This window comes from Sinohyriopsis cumingii, chromosome 9 (assembly GCF_028554795.1).
Source record: "Sinohyriopsis cumingii isolate HCF-2022 chromosome 9, ASM2855479v2, whole genome shotgun sequence".
Taxonomy (NCBI): domain Eukaryota; kingdom Metazoa; phylum Mollusca; class Bivalvia; order Unionida; family Unionidae; genus Sinohyriopsis; species Sinohyriopsis cumingii.
In genome coordinates, this window is record NC_142969.1 from 30404770 (window position 1) to 30431730 (window position 26961).

Genomic DNA, 26961 nt, shown 5'->3' on the forward strand with positions numbered 1-26961 from the left:
CAATCATTTATTTGAATGAATAATGCATTTGTTTATTGCTTTCTCGTCTGGATGGGGTGCATGACATAGGGAACAAATATCTTCATTAATGTTCACCTTGTTCCTAAATGGCCTAGAACAAGTTTGAATAGGACTTGGATGTAATGGTTATTTTGTACCGTTTGAACACATTGATTTAGCCAAATTTATTAAATATGTTGTTTTTTCACACTTATGGAACCTATGGTTCATGTCACAGTTAATCATGCTGACATACAATATATCATTACTATATTTAGTAGATATTGCGTTGAAAGGAAACTTACAATAATATCTGCGTCAGCCTTGGATGCAGAAGGTTTTGGGTTCAATCCCCGGTCGAGTCATACCAAAAACTTACAAACATGGTACTAACACCTGCCTGGCTTGGCGTTCATCATTAAGAGGTTAGTGTTAGGACTGGTCGGCCTGGTGTCAGAATAATGTGAATGAGTGGGCATCATATTACATTTCTGCGACATGATGCCCCAGTGCTAGACATCACTATAATCTGCCACATTGCAGTCATCGTAGCGATATGACTGACACAGTGTTAAAGCGACGTTAAAAATCTCAAACACATCACACTACACATCAAAAGAATATCGCGAATCTAATTACTAGTATTTGACTTAAGACATTATCATACTTAAAATGTTTGATAAGAATATGCACATAGTGTTGTAGATGAATATAAATACTTTGTCCTTATATTTCAAAAGAAAACAAAGTACTCCAAAGGCCTGAACCATCTAGGAACAATGTCTAAGAAATGAATGAACAATTGTGTACAGAGTCCAATTTGTTCACCTTATTTATAAATAATACCCTATATGTGTCCATGTCTTTGTTTCTTTATTTTTAAAAAATCTCTTTCGCTAGTTTAGATATCAACAACATTCCTTAGTTTTGCTTCTCTGAACCCGACGGGAAATGTTTATTTAAATTAATATCGTTTATTCTTACTATGTTAATTATTGGGTTGTTGCCAAGTGTACTAGTTACATTAGATCAGGACTTCAAATGTAAAATAAAGATATAAATCTAGCTGATGTTTGCAGCGATCCCGACCCCAAGGCTCCACTTGACCGATAGCGGCGTCATTTAAATTTATATCTATATATCTATATATCTATATATATATATATATATATATATATATATATATATATATATATATATATATATATATATATATATATATATATATATATATATATATATGTGTGTGTGTGTGTGTGTGTGTGTGTGTGTGTTTGTGTGTGTATGTGTGTGGGCATGAGAAAGAGAGAGGATGTGTGTGTATGCGTGTCTGTGTAGTAGTAGCAGTGGTAGTAGTTTTCTTGTTATATAAGTTGTGATAGAGGGAGAACGTATAAGTCAGATAGGTGTGTGCGTGTGTGTGTGTGTTTGTGTGTGCTTGTGTGTGTGTGTGTGTGTGTTTGTTTGTGTGCGTGTGGTTGAATGATTCCCCCCGGTTAATTTAAATGAACTTTTCTTGGAACCGGAGAATAATTTTGAGTAGGTTCGTAATTTACATTGCACACTTCCGGTTAGTTCGAAACGCGATTGTAATAACAATATTATGGACTTCTTGGTTACAATCGAGTTCGTGATTATAAATCGATGAATTAAATGACTAAGGTTTACGCATTTTTAAATGTTATTGTTTATACAGTTGGAAAGAGGGATGGGCATGTTGTTCAAACTGCCAGTGAGACTACTTTAGATTATTTTCAATGTTGTGGTTTCAAGAGTTCAAATAAATATACACGAGTATTCGTGTATTTTATACACACTATAGACCTAATTGTATCATGTAATTTATGTGACGCAATATTTTGGTGGTTATCAAAACGGTGCTCATACTAAATATCTATTAGCGTTGCTTTTAGAGTTTCTTTTTTGGAGGGTAGGTTTTGGTGGTTAATTTGTTTGTTATTCATGTATGGTGTCTCACAAAGTCTATACTGATGCTCGATGTATTCACTTTTTTGTCCGCATGCCCAGATGTTTAGCCTATTCAAATGTGGACCTCATACCATATTACAATGGGGGGGGGGGGGTATTACCATGATGGGGGTTTATTACAATGATGGGGTGTGGTACAAAGTAAAACATAACAGGAAACTTCCCTCACGATCTTTCGGTACAGTTGTCACAATGGACAATATGAAGAGTGTATAACTTCATAATCATAATGTACAATATAAACTTTATTCTCTTTTGTCGTAATATGTTTATAAGCAAACTCTTCAACTTGAGATAAAGGATTTTCTCTTAAATATATTGTTGGAGCTTTTGAACATTTTGTTGTCATACTTGATCAATATAATTAATTCAATAATTAGTCACATGAGTCCTATAATGATCTTCCTCTAATACAAAAAGTTCTAATAAAAGTATCATTTGAAAACGGTGGACATTCATTTAGATTTATTATTTGTTGAATTTACTCATCATAATATTTCAAGAATACATGAATGGACCCTAATTACATCTAACCAAGAACATATAAACTGAAACATCATTTGATTTGTGAGAAGAGCACACTGATGTTTTATTTCAAATCAAATTCAGATTTTCAAACTTAAAACTACTGCACCTAGCTCAGATAATTGTGGAAGAAAATTCGCATTCAAAAGGAGTCGTCGAATGATTCTTATACGCACCCATCAATTTCATTATACACTAATGTATTACTCTTCAGAAATACGTAAATGTTTGTATTATGATCCTAATGCAATAGACGTTAATTAGAAAGATAAGTAATATTTCGTCCATTTCTGTAACAAACAAGATATTGTTGCAATGAGCGGATTAGTTTCTGTACTGTACATGCGTTTCGAGAGTATCAGGAAATTAATAATGTATGGTAAAGCCACGTGAATCACCAACTATGTTTCATCCCTAACCATTGTTCCATAAGGTTACATAACTCAATTTTCTTTCAATAACACCCACAGCTCCCTCCCTCCCTCTCTCTCTCTCTCTCCCTCTCTCTCCCTCTCTCTCTCTCTCTCTCTCTCTCTCTCTCTCTGTATATATATATATATATATATATATATATATATATATATATATATATATATATATATATATATATATAGAGAGAGAGAGAGAGAGAGAGAGAGAGAGAGAGAGAGAGAGAGAGAGAGATTTGATGATCCAGAAAGTATTAACTTGCTATTGAGCACACACTGATGGGAAACAGTTGAGGCACATAAGAAATATACAAAGAACACGTGTTTGAGAAGGAAGATTTATCTACAATATCCACAATCATTGTTTTGGCAGTGACAAAGACAAAGACTCATTCCAATACTATAAAACTGGATTGGAAAAGACTTACAGTGTAACTGACTGTGAAAGCCAATATAATTACTTATCTTAATATCCACAAGTTGATCATTATCACAGTTCTACCTTACGCGGACAGTACTTGGCGGCCGGGCTGATGAATATATATATATATATATATATATATATATATATATATATATATATATATATATATATATATATATATATATATATATATATATATATATATATATATATATATATATATATATATATATATATATATATTGACGGTTATCTGTTACATCTGCAAGGATCCGCATTTAAATGTATTTTGCTGAACTAATTCTTCTTTTCTATCTTTATTTTTTTCGGTCATTATTTTATAATAATTGAATATAATTTCATGTAATGACGCTTGTGCATGTACTCTGGGTACTTATTTCTTAGATCCTTTATTTTCACGATAAATTGGAGAAACATTATATAGCACAGCATATTTGTGAAACACGAACACTCAATTAGTACACCAACACAAAAAGTAAAACAATATCAAAAGAGAATTATGAAAAGCAAGCATACAAACACGTATTGAATTTGTACATTATTTTAGAAAAACGGTTTTAATCCACCGTTCAAAAGATGCATATTGAGATATACGTATTAACAATGTAAGCAAGTGTAAGTAAAATGTATTTTATGTGCACTTCAACAAACGAGTACCTATGTCGTCTTGCACTGTAAACACGGTTTTCTAATAGTAGCCTTGTATAGTCATATGGCTCTTGTTTAACATAATTGGGCGCCGTATCACAGCGAAATAGATTGTAAACAATGCGAATTGGCTTGTACCCCTACCAACACAAAGGACTCCACTATCTGAATACATTTAAAAGAGATTATTTACGTTCCAAATATACAATAAATAACTTAACAAACCACATATTTCATAGGAAAGTGGCAGCAAAGCTATATTTAAATTCTAATAGATAATCTGTTATTGATTGAAGGAATGCATGTTTCTGTACAGAAAATGAATTTGTCAGCGAGGACAGATGAAATTTTAAGTGAATGTGCACTGCTTGAAATTTAAAGTCTTATGCTTACTAAAAGGATCACATTGGATGATGTTTTTCTCCAAACAAGAACCATGATTTCCAACAGATCTGTAATGAGAGTCTGGGAATTGAGAAGGAAGGGAATAGCGTGTTCTGTATGCGTATACAGATAACAATGTTTTGTACTGGTCTAGAACATCTAAACTTCTTGTGTAGCTTAGTGCTGATGACCACAAGTTTGTGGATGTAACCTATGATGTAAATTCAACTTTAGCAAAGTGACAAACTAATTACCTCATAAGAAACAATATGACTATAAGCGAAACTACTCTGTAGTAAGAAAGACTATTATATTTAGAAATTTACTAGTCCTGCTAAGTCGTCACTAGTCCTTCACACAAAACAACGTTAGCTACATTTCAATCACAAACTCAACAGGAAGAAGGTAACTTAAAAACCCGATCTTTTCAACTATGAATTGATCACTTACCCGTCCACCAAATGCTCTTGAAATAAATAAAAACAGTTTGCTCATTTGGAGATATGCATGTCATATATTTGTCCGTGTTGTTCTATTTATAATTGCCATATGTCTCACCACTAATTTTGAGACTTACTATATATCTGAATAAATGTTTTTGAAAAATCAATAATACCAAGAGCATCTAATACATTTATCTCGCAAATCATATTATCAGTGATTTCATATTATCTGCTATGATTGTAATCAAGGAATTGATCGTATGGACTGCCAGTCTGGCGGCAGGAAGAATAATTTAACCTAAACCTAAAACACTCGGTCTTCATCCACTTGTATGTGTATTTCACACATTGATTTATTCAACAAATTGTGTTTGCGGTGATAATTTTGAACATCAATTGACGGAACTTGATCCATTTCTACCCTTTTTATTTCCAATCGCTATCCGTGACAAAATTTAAGCGAAAACGAGCAATGATAAAACGTAAACAAAACGACTGATAATGTTTTGACCGCGGCACGTGCCATGTCTAATGTTCATTTCACTATCGTCATGTCAAAATCCTCACGTAATTAGGTAATGGCTGAGGTTTTGAAACTGGGGTCAAATAGAGCTAATGGTATTTACTGGTTGATCAAAACGTTTCGCGGTTTCTCCCAACACTGTAATATTCGTAATTGCCGAATCCACGTGCAAAACACATTTTGCTGTATATACATGTAGAGTCATTGTTGTGTTTTATGTTATTGCTGTTAATATGAAAACTGCAGAATTAATGTACACCACGAAACTATGTATCATATGGACCAGATCAGCAGGTTCTAATTAAATATCTACTTAATGATCAGAAATGAGGTAAGAAATGAGGTCAGCTATGTCAAAGCAAACTGATTTGGTCATCTTTTCTCTTTACTTGGCGTATTTGTTTTGTAATTCTTTTACATGTGATAATGAGCGTAAACTCTCCCAAAATGATGCTGTCATTGCTTTTCAGAAATAATATTCTTTCCTTTACAGCAGAGATATATGGCAAAATGATATAATAAGAATATTTTCAAAAGGACTGAAACTTTATAAATGGCTAATTTATAAAGTAAGATCGCAGATATCTGCATCTATTGTCGTAGTATGGGTTAAAGTACAACCATCGTCATAAACAACGTAACACGTATTGTTATAAGTGTGATCAAAATCTTGATCTGAAGACTTGATAGTTGTATTGTGCGTACGTTTATCGATAAAATTAGTGTTATCATATATAGAATACAGAGTACTCTTGCATTCCAGGTGATTGCACGTTTCATCCAAAGGTCTTATGGCACTTGTGATAGTGTTGGCATTCGTATCATCCTGAAATTCATTTGTGTTGTTGTAGGTGCTGTCAGTTAACGATTCACACATTTCATACATAGTGTCATATTGGTAGTTTTTCTCTGTGTTGACATCTTCACGGTTTTCGCCATATATCTCATTTGCATGCGATACATTGTCACAATCTTTGTCCGTCCATGAACTAGCCAATGAATAGACACATACAGCGTCTGAACTCGATATGTTTACATTGTTGTTTTGTCGCAGTCGTTTCTTTTCAACTGTGGTACACTCGGCTTGTACGTTGTAATATGCCGATTCGGACGTGGGATTTCGTTTTTCGTTTTGTCCCGTGGAAGATGTGATACTTTTATCTTCGTTCTCTCTCTTCAGTCTTCTCCTGCGAATAAAAAACAAAGGCGAATTTAACGTTCATATGTTGATAAAGAACTATTTGATGACAGTTTGTGAAATCATGTAGCAAGGAAATACATTTTGAAGATAAACAATAGATCTTTTTCATTATTGTAAAATATGAGTATATGACTTCTTCGTCATTTCAGTGAATGCTACAATTGGTTTTCGAAACATCTCAAATCTAGCAATAAATCAATGTGTGCCACATATTTAGCATAACTAATATTTTAAATTGTTTACGAGAACAGCATATATAATGAATTGTATTTGTAGAGGATTGCGATTATGGCGGGATCAATGATATTTAAATCAATTTCAGTCCAGTAAATATGAAAGTCGCCGTCAACGAATGATGAATGATTTAGTCATTGTTACTATATTTTTATATAATATAGCATTATTGAAAATAATTAACTGAATAATATGCAATTTCAAGTCGAAATCTGCCCTTGTACCGCGTCTTTGTTGACACGTGTTATGGATCACCAGGATCCGCGTAGGCCACTAGTTTTTCTTTGGTAATATTTTGGGAATTTTTTGCGGTAACCCTACACCGTCCTTAATGTTAGCGGAAATATCGACTATTTGGTCCGCTATGGTCATACTTTTATTTGTGTCAATATCCAAGGTACAGACCATGTCGCAGGCCTCGTTTTAATAACTGTGTCATTGTTTCTGACTGGCAGTGCCCAACGGTTACTTATTCTTTTAAGGATGCCACAGCTTTCTCGACGCATCGTGGTCACCATAATGGCTCCAATACCGTGTTCCGGATTGCCGTTCGTGATATATGAAGTCTCTGCTACCTGGTGGGCTACTTGATCTACGACAAAACATATAGTAATTTCGACCAACTGCTCGATCGTGATATGGAGCATTCGCTTTGGAGCAATACCAGTATCATTGGCGTATTACATTTTGGCCACGTACTTTTCGTCTGCTTACTTTTGCACCTGTGGCCCCGAGTGGTCTGGTGGTCAAGAGCACTCGCCGTTACGAATCATTGCCATCCTCACCTCTGTCTGCGTGTGTTCGAGACTCAGATGCGGCCAATATTGGTATGTGAGAAAGCTTGCCAGTACCTTACGGCACTGGGGTTATTCTATATTATTTCGACGTCTTGACGACTTCGGTGTTGAATCTATGCTGCACCGGTAAAATTTGATTTTTTTCCAGCAGCAGTCCAACAAAAGACCAGCTAATGAAGAGTCAAAAAGATTTTTGAACTTGATCTTTGTGACTGTATTATTCTGTCGTGTTGTATGCTTGTTGTGCGTTATAATACGCTATGTCTGACGTCTGATATTTTATTTCTGGTGCAAGTTTGACGTTATCGTAGTAATGGTATTCCCAAAAACAATCTGCTATTAGCTTCTTTGAAAACATTTAGTCAACTATTTTGTTCTTGACCTTGAATCCCTTCTTCTTCTGAAACAACTAATGAATAAGAATAAATGAGAGATTTTTCCGATGTCATCGATATAAAATAGCCTCTTTTTAGTTGCAATTTCGCATAGTATAGTTATTTGTGTTACTGGAAATGTTATGTATTTCTAGGTTCTTCAAGTTAAATAGAGACAATGTTTAAACTCTATTTAGCTTCCATTTCATATTTACCAAATATGTATACATTATTGACTGCAATAATTTGCAGATAGTTAATAGTATGTATGACACGTACCAAATACTCAGCATCAGCGGTCACATATTACGTATAAATGCTCTGGTAATTTTGGTTTAAAAAAAACAGATATTATATCACTGAGTCACGTAATGAAAATGCTTCAGAATTAAGTGATTTCATCAAACATGTTATATTTATTACAGCATAGACTGAAATATCACTGAAAACTATACTTCGCATGTGAGTGGAAAAAAAACATTAGGTACCAAAGCAATCGCTGATCATCTTGACTTTGGACACTTTATAACAAATACATTTCTAACCTCTTTTGTGTGTTTTAACCCGAACATTATCCCTGCAATGTAAAGCTAATAGGTCTAATTGCCTCTAGTGGTTGAATATACTCGATAAATTATGTGCTGGATGCATACCTATACACACATAAAGCCGCGAGAAACAGACCAATGGCCGAGACAAGACATGCAATCACTATGCCGCCGATGGTACCAGCTGAAAATGAAATGAAATTTCTGAACATATTACAAAGTATATCATTCATCATGCTTTAGCAATCATTCGAAATAGTTGCAAAGTTTTGCCATGTCATAAGTGTTGCACAATGGCTAATTTTGCTATCCTTTCTGACAATGTTTGGAGCAACGGTGACCCAATTCTGTATTTAACCTTACGCCAAATACAATATTGTAACATACTGAATACAGATCAGCCTCTGCAACTATGAATTTCTCGTGTCTGCACTCGATGGGGTCACATGATTACCGGTGCAAATTTACTTATAATGTGAAGTACATTTACGCCCGTGACTTCCCGGATCTAACATCTGTAAATGAAGATATTTCGGACAAACGTTTATATTTTAAATAGTTATAATTATAACATTGTCATTAAAACATAACAGCAATATTCACTTTAAAGAGAAATAGAATGTGTCAAAAAGTTACATATGAATTGAGTTCATGATTTTTTTAACTTTAGTAGTTTTGACAGATGTTTTATGGCTTTATGGCTAAATAAAAAATAATACTATGAATGTTATGAAGACTGCAACTGTAGATGTGATTAATATAAGTATTAATGTGGACTTAGCAATATTGCAAATATGTTCAAGCAAATCCTCTCAACCTGAGTGCCACATTCTAGGGTCTCTTGACCATGATTGCACCTAACTGCACATCACAAGAACACAGAGGGAGAGAGGAATAACACGCTGTCTATTATGAAGATAGTAGTTAGGAAAAGGGTTGTGAGAAAGAAAGTGCAATAAAAGACTTATGTCATAACCGGTACAAATATTAAATGTTATTAGTGATAAAGCCAACACAGTTTAACACCTATGACAGATGGACCTTAACCTGACAGGTAATAACGCGAATAGTTGTATCGCCGTAACTATTTATATTTTACATGGTAAAGTGCAGTCATATCGAGTTTCATGTAACTACAAAATAACCAGAATTACTGGAATTACCTTTCGTCCAAAACAACTACCTTTAATGGACTCACTTGATAATACTGGAGCAGGAGTATTAGGAGTTGTAGTGGCATTATAATGCAAAAAAGTGGCGGTCGCAGTAGTCGAAGTGTCCGACACAAAAGTGGCGGTCGCAGTAGTGGAATGATCAGGAACAGCAGTAGAGTTAATACTGATAGAATTGACAACAGTGGTGATCACGATGTCTTTGGAAGTGTCAGTATATTTGCGGATAGAAGTAGAAGTAGCGACGGTAGACATTGCTCCAGATGTTTTCCTTGGCGCCTCTATAACTGTAAGTAAATAAAAGGGTCTAGTGAACAATACTTCCAATACCCTGTTAATTTTATTACTTAACCTCTAGTTTGCAAAATTGAAACGAAGCTAGAAGCCTTTTGAGAACTGTTAATCGGATGGGCTGAATATTCGTAATCGGGTCGTACAATTAAAATGTTCTTTATTGTGTGTGTCCGTGTGTGTGCGTGTGTGTGTTAATTTATAAATGAGGTTACATTTGAACTCTGCGTTTGACACATTTGATTCATATCTGTCACTAAGCTAAAGTAGGAAGTTTATTTTTAATTTCTCACAAAACGATACACTAAATACCATGCATTTGCATCAAAGTTAACAAAAATGATTCATTGGACGATTCAATGCCCTTACTCTTTTAAGGTTGTGCTGAGAAAATGAATACGAAAGAAGATTCTCTATACATGCAGTGTACCATTATTGGTGAAGAACGGATTTACAACAACTGCAAATTAGTCAGGCATTGACTGCAATGTTTCACACAATCTAAAGGACAATTTCAATCACACAAAAAACGTTTTGACAATAATCAGAATTGCGCTTTTAAAGGAAAGATAAAGATGTATTTGTCAAAAATCAGTTAGTGTCACTAACTTCACCTTGCACTTTTTCCCGAGGGTACTATCTCCTTTCCTCGAAATTTGCCCTCCGCTATTTCATGTTTGCCAGCTTTTAGGTATGATTAATAATTGTCTCGAAGTGCTCAATCATTAAGATTATGTTCACACTTTAGTTCTTAACAGAAACAATACATTACGATTTATGTGCACGCTATCGAAAATTAACCAATATTGCCCGTCGTATTATTATTATTGACTGTACTAATGTAGTAACGCTGTCAATCTGATCTATATTACATTAACTGTGACAAATAGTCCACAAATGATGTACACGCATGCAAAAGGAGATGCTAATATTTTCCTCATATGCTGCGTCTTATAACTGAGTGTAATAAAGAATTTGTTTTATCTTGTCTTGTCCATCCGCTTGGCTTCTCAATTGAATAGTTCTAGGGCATTGTCCAACGGAAAATAGTATTAGTGTGCCAACACATTGTATATATTGCTTCAGCGAAATGCTTATGTCACACAGTGCAAATAAAATACATTCTCTGCAGTACCCATTTATCAAGTAGACAAAGCTTATTGCGCTGAAAAGTCAAATTAGTGGGTCTTTTAGGTCGATCTTTATGTTTGTGAATTTTCAGATTGAATTGGAATAAGATGCACGTGCAATCTACTCATAAGAAAGAACAAACATCATCGGGCGGACAGTTTTTTTTTCTAAGTCAAAATTTTTTATTTAGTTCGCCATGTGCTCAGTCCCCTGAAATGTCAGAGATAAGAAAATTAGTCTTAAGTTTCTCTTATCTAAAATTGAAAACTACAAACAAATAATAGCTAGATAAGTTATCTGGGCACAACCCTTGCTTAGGGAAATTCTTCCGATTCCATATTGTCCATAGCAGTCACGACCATGTACGAAGCTAACTGTAATTCTGGACTTCTTAGATAAATCAATACTCATGGAAATCGGTGACCACTGTTTGTCCGATATAATCCTCCAATTGCTGGACAATACCAGACCCTCATACGACCTAACTTGTATGTGCGTTGTACAGTTGTCATCAACCAAAAAATGAAATGCCAAACACGTTTGTCCCGGGAATATTTCTGACTTTGAAATCAAGACAGACTCATTTCTCAGAGAAGTGTAGAATGTGTTTGCTGTGAACAAAGAGTCACGTTAATGAATAAAAAGATTATATTAAGAATTTATACCTTACGTCTGCTAATCATGCGGTTTTGAGGCGAAATAAATCGTGCCCTCAGAAAGAAGAAATATTTTGCAAATTTAATTTGTAAGGGTTCATTAATATATCAAAACATAATAAAACATTCGAGCAACGCACGCTTAATAGTTATATGGTACACTAATATAAATTAAATTAAACTGCAAACAAATGCTAGCTCGATAAGTTACCTTGGCACAGTCCTTGCTTTAGGGAAATTCTTCCGATTCCATATTGTCCATAGCAGTCACGACCATGTACGAAGCTGATTGCAATTCTCGACTTCTTAGATAAATCAATACTTATAGAAATCGGTGTCCAATGTTTGTCCGATACATGCCTCCACTTGTTGAACAATACCACACCCTCATACGACCTCACTTGTATATCCGTTGTACAGGTGTCATCAATGAAATACTGAAAGCCGAAACACTTCTGTCCCGGGAATATTTCTGACTTTGATGTCAAAGCAGACTCATTTCTCTGAGAAGTGGAGAATGTGCTTGTTGTGAACATTCCTGAGAATCGAGTCAAGTTAATCAATAAAAATATTATATTTTTTGAATGTATACCTTACGTTGTATTGTATCTACTAATCATGCGGTTTTTCGGCGACATAAATCATGCCCTGAGAAGGAAGGGATATTTTGCAAATTTAATTTTTAAGGTTGCTTTAATATATCAAAACATAATAGAAAATTCGAGCAATGCACGCTTAATAGTTATATGGTACACTAATATAAAAATAAATTAAACTAATAATATATTATGTAAATAAAGGTATGAAAATAAAGAAGTAAATTTATACACAGACGTTCGTTTGCACTACCTCTATTTACAATGAACATATAAATTATATAGAATTTTCTTTCACAGAAAGTTCTTATGCACGAAATCAAATCACTATAGCTTTAAATAGTTATTGTCTAGCAACTGTATATTACTTCAGACTGTTGCCATATTTATGATACTCACGTTTCATATGAACATGAAGTATGTTATAGAAACGATGAGCATCCGTTGTTGCAAAAATAAATATGCATTCTTCAGATGTTGAATTGGTAGCACTGTAGATGCTGATAGTTTATCCTTTTCATATGCAATATAAGCATCTCTCAAAGTATTGAAATCGTAAAATTGCTTTCACCCTGTGTTTGCTATTATTTTAGACGTTATGAAAGTTTATTTTCCCTCGCGTATAATTACAGCCATAGCGAACGACAATCATATTTCGACAAAACACTAACTTTAAGTACTTTGCACTTAATAACTAATAGACTGAATATTAATGGTTCAAACATCCACAATATTTCACAGTTGCAAAGTCAGAACTAAATACTGCGAGGGTCCATTTACAAATAGGATTAACATCGTGTAGAAGCAGTTTACGATCTCACGACGATACCAAAGGCACTGATGACCGTGCAGTTCAAATTATCCAAATTTAGAAGCTCGTGATCGCATAGAACATGTTCTGGAATAAGTACTAAATTTAATTCCCAAACTGCATTGTGTTCTCTTCGTTTTTCTTGCTTGGCTTTTGACTGAAATGTAGTAATGCCATGAAAGGAAAATTCAAGTGTGTCTAAACTGGATATTTTGGTAATGAAAATAGTTGTTCTAGGCTGTTCAAAAAAGACACACAAAAATGAAATAAAACAAAACGGTATTTTGATCAAACGAAACGGTTTAAGCTGTCAAAAATAAACACGGTATTGTGAACAAACAAAAGGGATTTTAGGTTATTAAAAATAAATAAGCTATTGTGGTCGAATAAAAATTGATTTAGACTATTCAAACCTAACATTGTATTGTGGGCATATAAAGGAGAGTTTATACTATTCAAACCAAACAAGATATTGTGGTAAAACAATACAGAAGTGAGGATGGACAAAGCAAACACGGTATTGTGGTACAACAAAAGGGTTTTGAGGCTTTTCAAAGCAAATGCGGTATTTTGGTAGAACAAATTTATTTTAGGCTGTTCAGGGAAGTGTAGTATTGTGATTGATCAGTGGGTCTTTAGGACGTTAGTGCGACACACCGTTGAACAAGCATCAGACTTGTATTCGGTTGCACAATCAGCAATATATGACTTTGTTTTTAAATGAGTTGGTTAGGTTTTATCGCTGATCCGCGTTTCTTGTCTACTAATATTTTGTTTGGAATCAAATGAATGACCTATTAGTGTATGTGCATGCGACCTTTCAGAACCGGCTGAGTTGCAGGTGTTTCCTTGGTATCCTCCATATTTGCCAAGAGTCCGACCTCAATAAGCATTCTATTTTCTCTTTAGACTGTAATGCTGCTCTCCATTTAGTGAAAGCAACAATCTTAAGTCGTGGGGATATTTTCAAGAACAAATCAGAATAATATAATTTGAAAATGGCCTCCAATAATAAGCATTGACAGCTGCTTGTTCCAATTAGGACAGTAATACATAAACGACATGGCAACAGTAGAACTTATTTCATAAATTAGTTTTTTTTTCCTCTAAGGGAATACTAAAACAATAACTACCAGGCGTGGTTATATTGACTCCAATGATATTTTATCCAGAGTTCAATTTACCTTAAATGATAGCAGTCATGTAGTGATGCAGATATAAGGTCCAACGCAAAGATTCCATTCCAATACGCATCAAATAATGAAAGGTGTCCGTATGGCAGTAATTTATGATACACTTTAGAAACAACTATTCCTTCATTTGTAATAACAGATTTGTGGTGGCATAGGTGCAATGTTTTCGCTATCTAGTGGATGATCGACCACGGTGTTAGTGTCCTGATTGAGGTATCATAAAATAATGGATACAATAAACAGAGATCTAAGATATGAAATATAACAACTAGCACCCGTATAGAAAATATAACTTATCAATCAATTATATACACCATTAAACTGTACAAGACACTTGATGGATACACTTCGATTAGAAAATAAATACCAAAACTTTATTCCAAAAGGCAATTAGCATTTCCTTGTACACCGATATGATCAATGGCATCATAACGTCGAGTGAAATAATTCAGATTAAGTTGTCCAGCGTGACTGTATAACCTGCACAATAACCTCTCTCTTGCATACATCTTCTTAGAGATCTCCACTGCAATATGGATACCTTCAACATTACCGTTACTTATCCATTGTTCTCTTTTACCCCTTTCCACATTGTCTCTAATATACGTCCCTTTAACTTTCATTGAACGAGATGAAATACTCAATATTCGTCCTCTGAGTCACGATCTCAGCTTGACTGACCATTTTTGCCATGGAGAACATTTGTTACACACGACATGTTACCTGATAACGTAATTACTTATCAAATTAGGATATATGTTTTATTTAACGGCCAAATTTAACGCCCACTCATCCAGGGTTTGAATAATCCCTCATATTTCTGCGATATCATATTAAGCCAATTTCCGCTTAGTTTCATCTCATGACACATATTTCAACTAGTACGAAGGCTATCTATGCATCATTCTAACTATTGGCATTTTCCGATACTTAGAACATAATTCACCTTACCTTGGCCAGCTTGCTTGACCGTTATCAAATGAAAACATCCTTATAAATCAATCATGCCCATGCTTGGGGCAATAAAGCACCGTGTTCTATTTCAGGCTCTAGCCTGAAGAACATTACCTAATTGGATATTTGTTACGCTGACCATGCAACACTCACTGAGTTATGTGATGCAATAATATCTTAAAAAATTAACACTGTACAAACGGTCAATATTATGCATTTACTCTTTTATTTAAAGTATGCAAGTTTTAGGCAAAGCTTCAGTATATTTGGAAACAGTTTGTATCCCGGTTTATTGGTTTTGTTTTAAAAGGTAATCATAATCACACCATAACAAGATTTGAGGAATACGTACCCCTTATGTACAACTACGTGGAATTATAACAAGTTTAGAGATACATGCTTTATATATCTAAAAGTGCAAAGAATCATATATACTAGTGCATGGACATTGCTTAATATACATTAAAATCAAAAGGAGTCTCGTAAACTTAGTTGTATGCTGATTTTAAATCGTCCGATAACATTTACACCGTGGAAAATGATAAATTGTATAGGATGTTGTACTATCCAAGATTTGATATTATCCACATATGTAACGAGAATATTAGCTTCAGTCCAAGCCATATAGCTACCATCTATGGCATCTTGAAAGACAGATCATAATTTATCCACATAAGTAGTAGTAATTAAATGCCTGATTTCATATGTTTGTCGAAGTATTCCAGCGTTTATGATATCAGTGCATGAATCAAATATTACCATGGGCTCATCAAACTGAAAGAACTGAAAAATTAACGTGTCCTATTTGCACTGCAGCAGTGCCTCGAGAGTGACGACAAACATATCGCTGATGCAATTAGATGAAGTTTACATCATAATGAAGTCTATCAAATAATGTTAAATTGGTTCAGGTATGCTACAAATGAGTGTATGAAGTTGGTGACTTTGCAAGGAATGAATATTGTCTAAATATGATGCCTCTAGGCCTTCAAGGGAAATAATAATATTTTCCAGCACTGTATTCTTTACAAAAATGATGGTGTATTCATGTGTTTCAATTAACTGCAGATAAGAGGCTAGGACTACATTTAGGGTTTCATTATTATGAAATAAATGTATTCATCATAGATTTTCCCTTTTGTGACAGCCAATGTCTTGCATCACATTAACATCCTTAACGAGACACCAACATACGTATTGTCAATACGTGGACCACGTGGTAGCCTCAAAAGGAATAGCAATTTTAAAAAGCGTGACGATTTAAAGACTGAATTATTCCTGTCAAGGGTTACTACTTTTGCTATCGTGCGAGGAAACATGTGAATGTGCAAAACAAACGAGATCAATAAATACATGAATATGTGCAACTGGAATCATTTGATTCTTAAATCAAAATAATGTGAATGAATACTGCAAACTACCTTTTTGTTTCATGGTCCACATGTAGTCTCCATCCCAGTTGCAGAAAACGTGATGTTCATTACAGTCTAGAGAAAGGAATAATATATGAAGTAGAAACAAACAGACTGACCATATGTTTTGAGTCCAACAAGGGCTATTTGAATACGTATCACACTGGTCTTATCTGCTACCTCTTTCAATCCCAAACAAGGCCCGACGTTCGAAAAGATTAGATGGATAGCGGAGATTGGTGGACGTGAGAGGTTGAATAGATAGACCGGTACGGTATATGGTTATTGAGTAGAGGTTACAAATGTAGATTAAATTACGAAAATCCTTAAGACACATGGCTGTTGAATATACGCAAAAATATGCGGAGTAATCAGAAACTCAGATCCTAGCTAAGTATAGAAAGCTAATGCTAGGGAGGAGGGACATTTATATAAAGCTGGATAGATAGATAGATGCACGCACGCACGCACACACACACACACACACACACACACACATACATATCAGGCAAAAATTGTCAAAACCTCCGTAAAACATACCAGTGTTAGTAACACAAACTCCTACATCAATATCTTGTAAGATATATCTTTGAACAGATATCAGGTATTGTTTTGAAGTTTATATTCTTGGATTACTCTTGTCTGATGGATAGTGTCATTATTGTCCCGAATATACGTGGTTTATCACTGAAAATGTTCAAATACGATGATTGTAAGTAATTTAATATTTTAGTCCCCAATAATGTTTCCAACAGCTTCATACATAGGTTCTAAACGATGACAGATGCTTCAGCTTCAAGCCCTATTTGATTCAACGCGTTGACGTTGAGCGTCAAGTGTAGGCTATATTTGTTATATTATACTCTGAAAATATTAATTAACAAAACATAACTTGCAAGTATACAAATCACGTTTTTCTATGGAGGCTGTTTCATGTACGAGCTTGTTCTACCCAAATTTAATATCGATGTTTCAGGAACTTAAAGAAAACCAAACCAACATATAATTGTAAAAACCACTGAGATATGATAGTAAATCTAGAAAGTACGTAGAGACCTTTTAATAACAATAATGTAGAATGCAAAATTACGCCAGTGATACCGTTATACTGATGCATGCCGTAATTCCTAGCAGCAGTAGTAGTAATACCTATACATGATCCTGATGTAATGGCCACGTCGTCCAGTCCTATGTTCCCGTTTTTAGAGATTTCTCCCCTGATCCGAAACGATAAATTTATGTTCCTTGCAGCAGTAATTTCAGCGTTGGCGAAACGCCACTTGTTTTCCTGGACATTTACGATTGTGAAGGTCTCTAGGTTTCTGATGTATCCGCTTTCTCTCACGCTGATCTCTATCTTTGCGGTATGGGTTTCTTTCACTCGATACCAAAATGTCAGACATTGAGAATCATTAATATGGACCTGACCGCTCTCTAAAGTTCCATGTGAATGATGCTCAGTCATGTACAAATAATATCCTTTATCTGAAAGACAGAATGGTTACCGTTCATATATAGAAAATGTCCTTTGTTGGAAAGACAGGTTACCGGTCATACACATATAATGTTCTTTGAAAGATAAATCAATTACCGGTCATACACAGATAATGTCCTTTGTCTGAGAGACATTGGAGTAAATTTAGTGCCTGACAAGATGCATGCAAATACAAAACTGTTAGAGAAATAGAAGAACGGCAACCTATTTTACACATATAACATAAAACGTATTCCATGACAATGCCCTCGAAAATGAATGGGTTTAACTGGTTCGTTGAAACCCATATATGTTAAATAAATTCGTTTTCGCTTAAACAAAATTATTTATTTTTATGCATAATTGTATCTGTACATTTGTATATTTTTTTCACGGATATGTTACAGTCTTACAATTTCCTGATATAAGAAATCAGATGCAGGTCTAATATTTTAGTTCTGTAATGTCAGTAGTATTCTTCAAAGACAGACATCGTGCCTGATTCCATCCATAGGGCAGATACATGTATGGTAGCATTTTCGTTTCACCAGGGTATTAATCCTGATACATCGGACAACAAACCGGATATTATTATATCCAGGACAACAAACGAGGTAAATACACTACACCGGCTTATCCATGTTTCCCAATCGAGATCAAGTAATGGAAGCAATTCTGACTCGGCGATCTAGAACAATAGTGGAAGTTGTAATTACGCTTGTATAAACAAATTAAACCATGTACTGTTTGCGACTTTAAGAAAATATCTTTTACCATTCCTTCTTCAAGACCTCACCCCACCTCCCATAATTTTTACTCACTCTACTGTGATATTCATAATCCTTACACATCTTTAACACAATATACCTGTTCTTCATCGTTGCATTTACAAACCTCGGTTTACATATTCTAGCTGTGCCCTTTCCTATGCTACTTTGTTGGATGCATTTGAGCTTTGAACGTATTCATGGGAAGTGATGGGACAAAGATATACTTTGTTATACAGCGTGAAAATATAGGAATGCATACCACAGAGCTGTGAATTTTATTCCACCGGCAGATGTATGATGGTGGACGGAATGGTAGATTATTGAGTTAAGGAAACCTCAATACAAACAACCATCTTCTTCATGGAATGTGAATGATTTATAATGTAAACTGCGATTATTTACTTTCTAACTTTGAAAGTTTGGGAATAATTTCATAATATGCATTTAGTTTGTCGCGATAAATTGCATCCGGAAAAAATGGTTATCTGGTGACCAAACTGTTAATAATAATAATAATAATAATAATAATAATAATAATAATAATAATAATAATAATAATAATGAATATAATAGGAAGAAAATATAAGGAAAATATATTACCATGAATAGCAATAACAACAATCACTCAAATAACTATAATCTGTTATCGATGATTGCCTTAATGATTACACGTTTTTTATACCCTTACAATACAGACTTTATAATCATACATTTTAGAAAGTTACTTGCTAGATTTGGGTGCTCAGTGCATATGCTGAAAATATTCAACTGGAAGGCTTAGTAGGATTGAGAGAAATAAAAGTGACTTGTGACTTATGCTACAAACATAATTTGTCTTGGTTGAAGATGAATTCCATTGTGTGACTCTTTGTCCAGACTATGACCATTTAAGAAAATGTATTATAATGACGTGTATTATCTCTATCCATCTGTAGAAAATTGGTATCCCTCATGACTCATTTAATAATATATTAATTATAAGAAGTCTTTCTTACCTTTTTAATTTGGCTCTTCCATATTCTTTGATAACTCGTACGAATAGTGAATGTCATACATAGTGGTAGTAACACCTTTATAACAGTATAAACAGGTTATTTATTGGATATTATGTATGTTTATTATTATTATTATTATTATTATTATTATTATTATTATTATTATTCATCCGCCAATAAATAGATGACTTTTCATTCCATTTAAATAAATCTATCCACAATACACCTGCATTCCAATGTATTGAGATGTTTGACGTGAGATACTGACAATATCGACTGCACGACCGTGCCATTATGTCAGACTGCTTGCTGATTACTTATAATCTAAGAGTCTCATATATAGAGAGATAGTTACAGATAAAGTCAAGTTAGTCAAATCTGACACTGACTGCTTTTGTTGGTATGGTCATGCCATGGGCCAATATCCTTGTTCAATCCTTGATACGATATTCTCAACAAATTTTCCAGGGACCAACCACAAACATCTTCTTCAAAATCGCAACTCTCTAAAAAGAAGACAAGAAAAATATTATCTTTACAATTATTGAAACTGTGTTCTTTATAACCTAAGTAGCTAAAGCGACAAAGAAAATACATCTCACTTTGTATCAAATATATAAGAATGAATTTATCAACCTTCGAATAGGGCAGTTAAGAAGACTCATCTAATGACATATTATCGTCCGTAGTAGTAGTACTAGTATTATTAGTAGTACTAGTAGTATAAAGTGAAATGTGCTTGAGTTGTTTGTTGCTTGAAGCCATTATTTATTATTTATCGAGAAGATACATTACTCTATCAGTGTGTATGTGTGTGTGTGTGTGTTTGATTTTGATTTTTAACGTAGATTTAACAATTATTAAGTCATATAGCTACGATATCTGCAGTGCGATAGTTTATAGTGATGTCTAGCACTGTGGCATCATGACTCAGACATGCATCATCATGTACCACCCAGTCCCATTATCCTGACACCAGGCCGACCAGTCCTAACCTTTACATCTTAATGCTGAGCGTCACGCGAGGCAGCTGTTTGTACCATTTTGTATAACTTGCTGACTCATTCTCTTAAGTCTTGTAAGGAAAATGTCCTGATATTTAAAGTGTCTTTTGTTCTCCTTGGACTCGCAAAAAAGTATCCAGTGAAAAATAAACATTTCCAAATCTGTATATCTACTAGAACTTTTCCGTTTGATGGAAATCAGTCCGCCTGCAGCACAGGGTATATTTAGTTTTCCTTTTATATAGAACCATTGTGCATATCGAACAGTATGTGTTGCCTTCTTCTAGGAGATGCATTTATTTTCCTATCTTCTCAATTTCTTCGACTATGGCCATTTTGTCGCTCCTGCTATTCTTCCAACCAAAAATGTCTACCAGTGTCTACCAAAAGCAGAACACTAGAATGCACCATATAGTCTTATAAGAACCCAACGACGAGAAGGAGTACGTGTCATTAACCTAGAAAACGTGAATCTTAGCCAGGAGTAAATGTCATTAACCTAGAAAACGTGAATCTTAGACATACTTTGAGGGGTCTTTACAGCATTTATTATATAAACTAATTTAGTTTCTTTCAGACTCTACAACACCATTACAACTGTATTGAACAAACATTCATAAAGTTTTACTCATATGCATATATAATGTAAACCACGCGAATATAAGCAAATACAGATATTACCATGGAACACAATGTATTTGTTTAGCCTATTGAATCAGGTCAATGTAAAGAAATATATAATCAATGAAATTTGTATTAACACTAGAACATAAGACGAAGCGTAGACTCTTATCGTATACTTGCTTGTCCTAACATTAATAGTATGTATACTTATGGTATAATTGTGGTATACTTATGGTATGCTTTCATGTCCTAATATTTATTTTTTTAATGTGGGACCAATGACCAATGATCAATAAAACAACATCAACAAGCAATGCGACATAACATGTAAAGAACCCTAACAAAAGACAAATCAAGGATAACGGCTATAAACGGCATCACTATCTACAAAAGCAATTATAATGTCAGCAGCAGAATATAACACACAACCACAAGAACAGTAAAAGCATATTTACGATGATATTAACAACGTAAATAAATAAAGAATGATTATTAATTAAAATACGTAATATATGAATGCAATTCTAAAGAAATATTAATCTAAACGAACAACTTGCAATGCTAATTTATACATCTATATGTCGAGGACATCATAAGGGAGATAAACGTTTGTGCATTGTCCACAACATCCATCGGAAATCGTGTAGACAAGTTTGAAAGAAATGAAAAATATTTTCTATTTGTTTGAAATACACACATCCTTGAGGAAAAAAATATTTTTTGTATGTTCGAGAATAATATAAAAGTTATTCATAATCATGCACATCATGACACGTGGTCAGGGATTCAGTTGTAACAGAAATAATATTATTGGGTTCTCATGGAACAATGGAATGATTATGGGGGTGGGCAGATTAATTATCAAAAAGGCAAGGAAACGTTGTCAAAAGTTTAATTTAAGACATTTACTTTGGGAAGTATTAGTTTATCATGAAGAAAAGAAAAGAAAAAAAACTTGTATGGGCTTGCGGTAGCTTTCAGGCCAATAAGAGTTTTTTTAATTTCCTTTTTATAGAGAGATAATTTGAGGAATGCCACTGTAGTGATGGTGGTTTCCCTTCCTACTCACTGTCGTTTGCTCTCTTATGTAGGTAAAATAATAATCATGGTGATATTGTTTGCTTGTGTATGTGTTTGTGGTCTTCTTTTTTTTAGTTTCTTTTAACCCTAATGGCGAATCTGTAGCTTGCAAATTTTTAACATTGTATCATTAGATGAGGAGAGGGAGGATCCCTATCATTAATAAATAAAATCCACGTAGCAAAACACATACAAAATCTCAAGCAACGTAAATTTAATAATAATAATAATAATAATAATAATAATAATAATAATAATAATAATAATAACCGTGTAGAGTAACGCATAGAAAATGTCTAATAGTTGGTATAAACTAAAATTAATAATAATAATAATAATAATACTAATAATAATAATAATAATAACCGTGTAGACTAACGCATAGAAAATGTCTAATAGTTGGTATAAACTAAAATTAATAATAATAATAATAATAATGGAAACACTTAAGGCACTTTTCCGAGACCTTATCACTCATTATAACTGTAAAGCGTGTAATAAGCTCTGATTCATATGTATTGATGGTGTTAAAAAGAAAACATAAAGGAACTCACGCAGCTAGATCGTGTTATGACAATAATCAATAACAATGGGCGTAAAAAATATGTTATCGTACATTACATGTGTAAGGTCCTTTAATTGTTAAAAATAGCATATTCGTTTTACGATATCTATTATTCAAACAGATTAGAGAAAGAAAGATATCGTCAATGAAACATGAAATTACAATAGGAAATGGACGAAACAAAAACAGCGGATTTGTTTGTTGTTATTATACATGCTTGTAATCAATCTGTTTCTTTAAAGACGAAACTGAGGAGTGGGATATTTTCATGGATAAATCTACAAATACATAACACAGGAAGGAAAATTAAAATATATTGCCCACAGAGAACAATGTAGGGAAATGCAGACTGAAAAATATGATTAGGAATTTCTAAAGAAAATCAATTCCCTTTTTCAACATGAATCTCTGACAAATATGTGTGCTGCTGCTACATAATTTGACACATTTGCTGAGTATATATGAACAAACAAATTTAAATACGTACGGCTTACCATTGATGTAGAAAATATACAATAGTTCCTTATCACATAGGTGATTGTTGCATGTTTTCATCTTCGTTATTGTATTCATTATGTATTGGCTGTTAAATTCGTATGTGTTTCTTCATGTCCTTGTTTTGGAAACTAGAATAATTAGACTTTTTCTCAGCTGTTTTGCTCCACAGTTTTTGAACAAACCGCCATTACGTGATACTCGCCTGTCAACCCCTTTATGCTACGATGGATCCTCATTAATTGCTTTAAATGTTCACTCCTTGGCTCTCCACACTACATTGTGCTCTAGACTAAACGACCTGAGACTACATTCATCATTACCTAAATGTAAACAGAAGCGAAAAAAGAAACGTTGTTTCAAAGCTGGCCGGCGTAGAACATGAATAAAAATTCCAGTTATCTCCCTTATTTCGGCACACCCATCTAAAAATATTTCGACCGTTAATTTAGATAACCTAATTCAAACCTCAATAAATTCGTCAACCTTTATGTCAATTATCCAAGAAATACCTCGGCGCATTGCATTATTCAATGCCCAGTCAGTAGGACCACCGGAAAAACGCACAGAAATAGTTAATTTTATCAACGAAGAAAATGTCGACATATTATTCATGACAGAAACATGGCTAAAAACATCATGCTATGAGCCCAAATGTGCGGATATAAAACCCACTGGTTACTCAATCAAGTCGTTCCCCAGTAATTCTCGCGGAGGTGGAATTGCTGTCATCACAAAGAACTCCATGATAAAACGTCTTAACTACACCACAACATTCAATTTCGACCACACATCGTTTGAACTAGTCCAACCTACACTCACACTCCATTTTGTCTGCTTATACCGCCCTCCTCCTAGTAGAAAAAACAAGCTGGCTGACTCTCTCTTTTGGAGCAGTTTCCGAATCTCCTGGACTATGAAAATTCGATATGTGGCAACCTGATTATTCTTGGAGATTTCAACTTTCACTTAGACTGTCCCGGAAACTCAAATACATCAAAACCCATAGATTCCATTAATGTTTTCAACCTCAAACAGTCAGTTAACCAACACATCCATAAACATGGTCACATTTCAGACTGGATTCTTCATAGACCTGGTGATAACATTCTACGGTCCTCTCTGGTATCCTATGACCTTTCATCAAATCACCTCTGCATTATATGCCATCTTGACGTATCAGTCCCTAACCCTCCACCTTTATCTGATACTAAGAGAAACCTCCGTATGATAAATAGAACCAAATTAATTCACTACAACCAAGCTAACCTAACAAATTGCTTACCCCCTACCGCAGAACAACTCAATAACTGTCTGCGTTCATTACTTGACAAACATGCCCCAGCTACCAAGTGCATAGTATCAATTAAAAAGTGTTCTCCATGGTATAGCAGTGTTAGGGACCAGCTTCGCACTGCTAAAAGAGACCGCCGTAAAGCTGAGTGGCTCTGGCTTTCCACCAGACTCACTATTCATAAGCAAATCTATGAAGTCGTTAAGAAGAATCTCACAAATATAGTCCATGCAGCGAAATCAGCCCACTACACTACTAAGATCATGGAAAGTTCCAGCTGCAAAGAGCTCTTCGAGATTATTAACAAGCTAATGACAAGAAACAAATCAACAGCACTTCCAACTACCTTCTCTCCAGTCGACCTTCCAGACATGTTTGCAATTTTTTTCCGTGACAAAGTACAAACCATTAGAGATAAGCTTGACACCACAATTTCAATTGACTCGTCGTCACCATACAGTTGGGATACAGAATTTGAGCAGCAACCATTAGCAGCATTTGAACCTGTCTCTATGGATTTCGTGCATACAATCGTAATGAAGAGTGCACCGAAGTCATGTGAACTTGATCCAATTCCAACATCACTCCTGCTTGAATGCTTAGATCCAGTATTGCCTTCACTAACTGATGTTATTAATACCTCTCTCTCATCTGGGGATTCCCATCATTTTTCAAAACTGCCATTGTAAATCCTCTGCTGAAGAAACCAACACTACAACATAACGATTTAAAGAACTACCACCCAGTTTCTAATCTCCCATTCATTTCAAAAATCTTAGAAAAAGTTGTTCTATCCCAGCTTGTATCTCATCTAAATTCAAACTGTCTTTTTAGCAATGTACAATCTGCATATCGCCCATGCCACAGTACTGAAACTACTCTTCTAAAAGTAGTTAATGACATTCTCTCTGCATTGGATAGCAGAAGGATTACAGTCTTCACCCTACTTGATTTGTCTGCAGCATTTGACACAATAGACCATGATATATTACTTCACCGTCTCCAGCATGTATTTGGCATTCATGATACAGCCTTACTGTGGTTCAAGTCCTACTTGGTCAACAGGACACACATTGTATCTGCAAATGGAATACACTCCAGCCCAGTTGATCTATGTTGTGGTGTTCCACTGGGGTCTGTTCTTGGACCTTTTCTCGCCATTATGTACACTCAGTCGCTCTCAAGTGTCATAGATCATCATCCAATGTCTCATACATTGTACGCTGATGACACCCAAATATACAAATCTAGCCAACCAACTGAAGTTGATGCTGCCATCCAAGGTGTAGAGATGTGCATTTCTGATGTGAAATATATATATAGGATAGCCTCCAATAATAATAAACGTTATAATGATAATAATTTAATACTTCTTCTACGTCTTCTTTTGTAATTATTATTGGTAGTAGTATTAGTAGTAGTAGTAGTAGTAATAGTAGTAGCTGTTGTTGTTGATGATGTGGTGTTAATACTAGTAGTAGAATACCCATTCACAAAGAAAGCGTCAGATTGCAATGATACAATTTTTTTATTGAAATATAAATGATCATTGCTAAATCTCGTCTTGAATCTCCATGTAAGTTTAGAAATTGCTTAATTAGTAACCTATGTTGCTTTTATTCCTGTAATATATCCTAAGTATTCACGCAAGTCTGAGAGAGAGAGAGAGAAAGAGAGAGAGAGAGAGTGAGAAAGGGTGACTTGGTCGAATGAGGCATATTCTTAAATGTCTCAAATTCACCTGGTTGATTTACTTACTTTTATCCATGAAATTACAAGATGAAGTTCTCAGGAGAAGGGTGACAAATATCCATCCTTTGAAATTGATCATTTTATCATGTTCACAGGATCTTCATAAGATACTGTTGGACACATGTAGCCCAGTATACTGTTTTCCACATCATG

The 26961-nt window shown here is 34.4% G+C and overlaps 1 protein-coding gene across 2 annotated transcripts; it reads right to left on the reverse strand.

The window, feature by feature from the left end:
- Positions 1-3593: 3593 nt before the first annotated feature.
- On the reverse strand, positions 3594-26961 carry LOC149791487 (uncharacterized). Of its 2 annotated transcripts, XM_089969205.1 has the most exons (8): positions 26815-26961; positions 20384-20500; positions 17905-18240; positions 16765-16830; positions 12001-12327; positions 9738-9992; positions 8645-8723; positions 3594-6572 (listed from the first exon to the last, which is right to left on the reverse strand). In XM_089969205.1, the coding sequence occupies exons 1-8, from the start codon at positions 26885-26887 to the stop codon at positions 5948-5950; spliced, it is 1878 nt and encodes a 625-aa protein (XP_089825331.1). In that variant the 5' UTR covers positions 26888-26961; the 3' UTR covers positions 3594-5947. The 2 variants fall into 2 exon arrangements, with proteins under 2 accessions (XP_089825331.1, XP_089825332.1); XM_089969206.1 differs by lacking the exon at positions 16765-16830.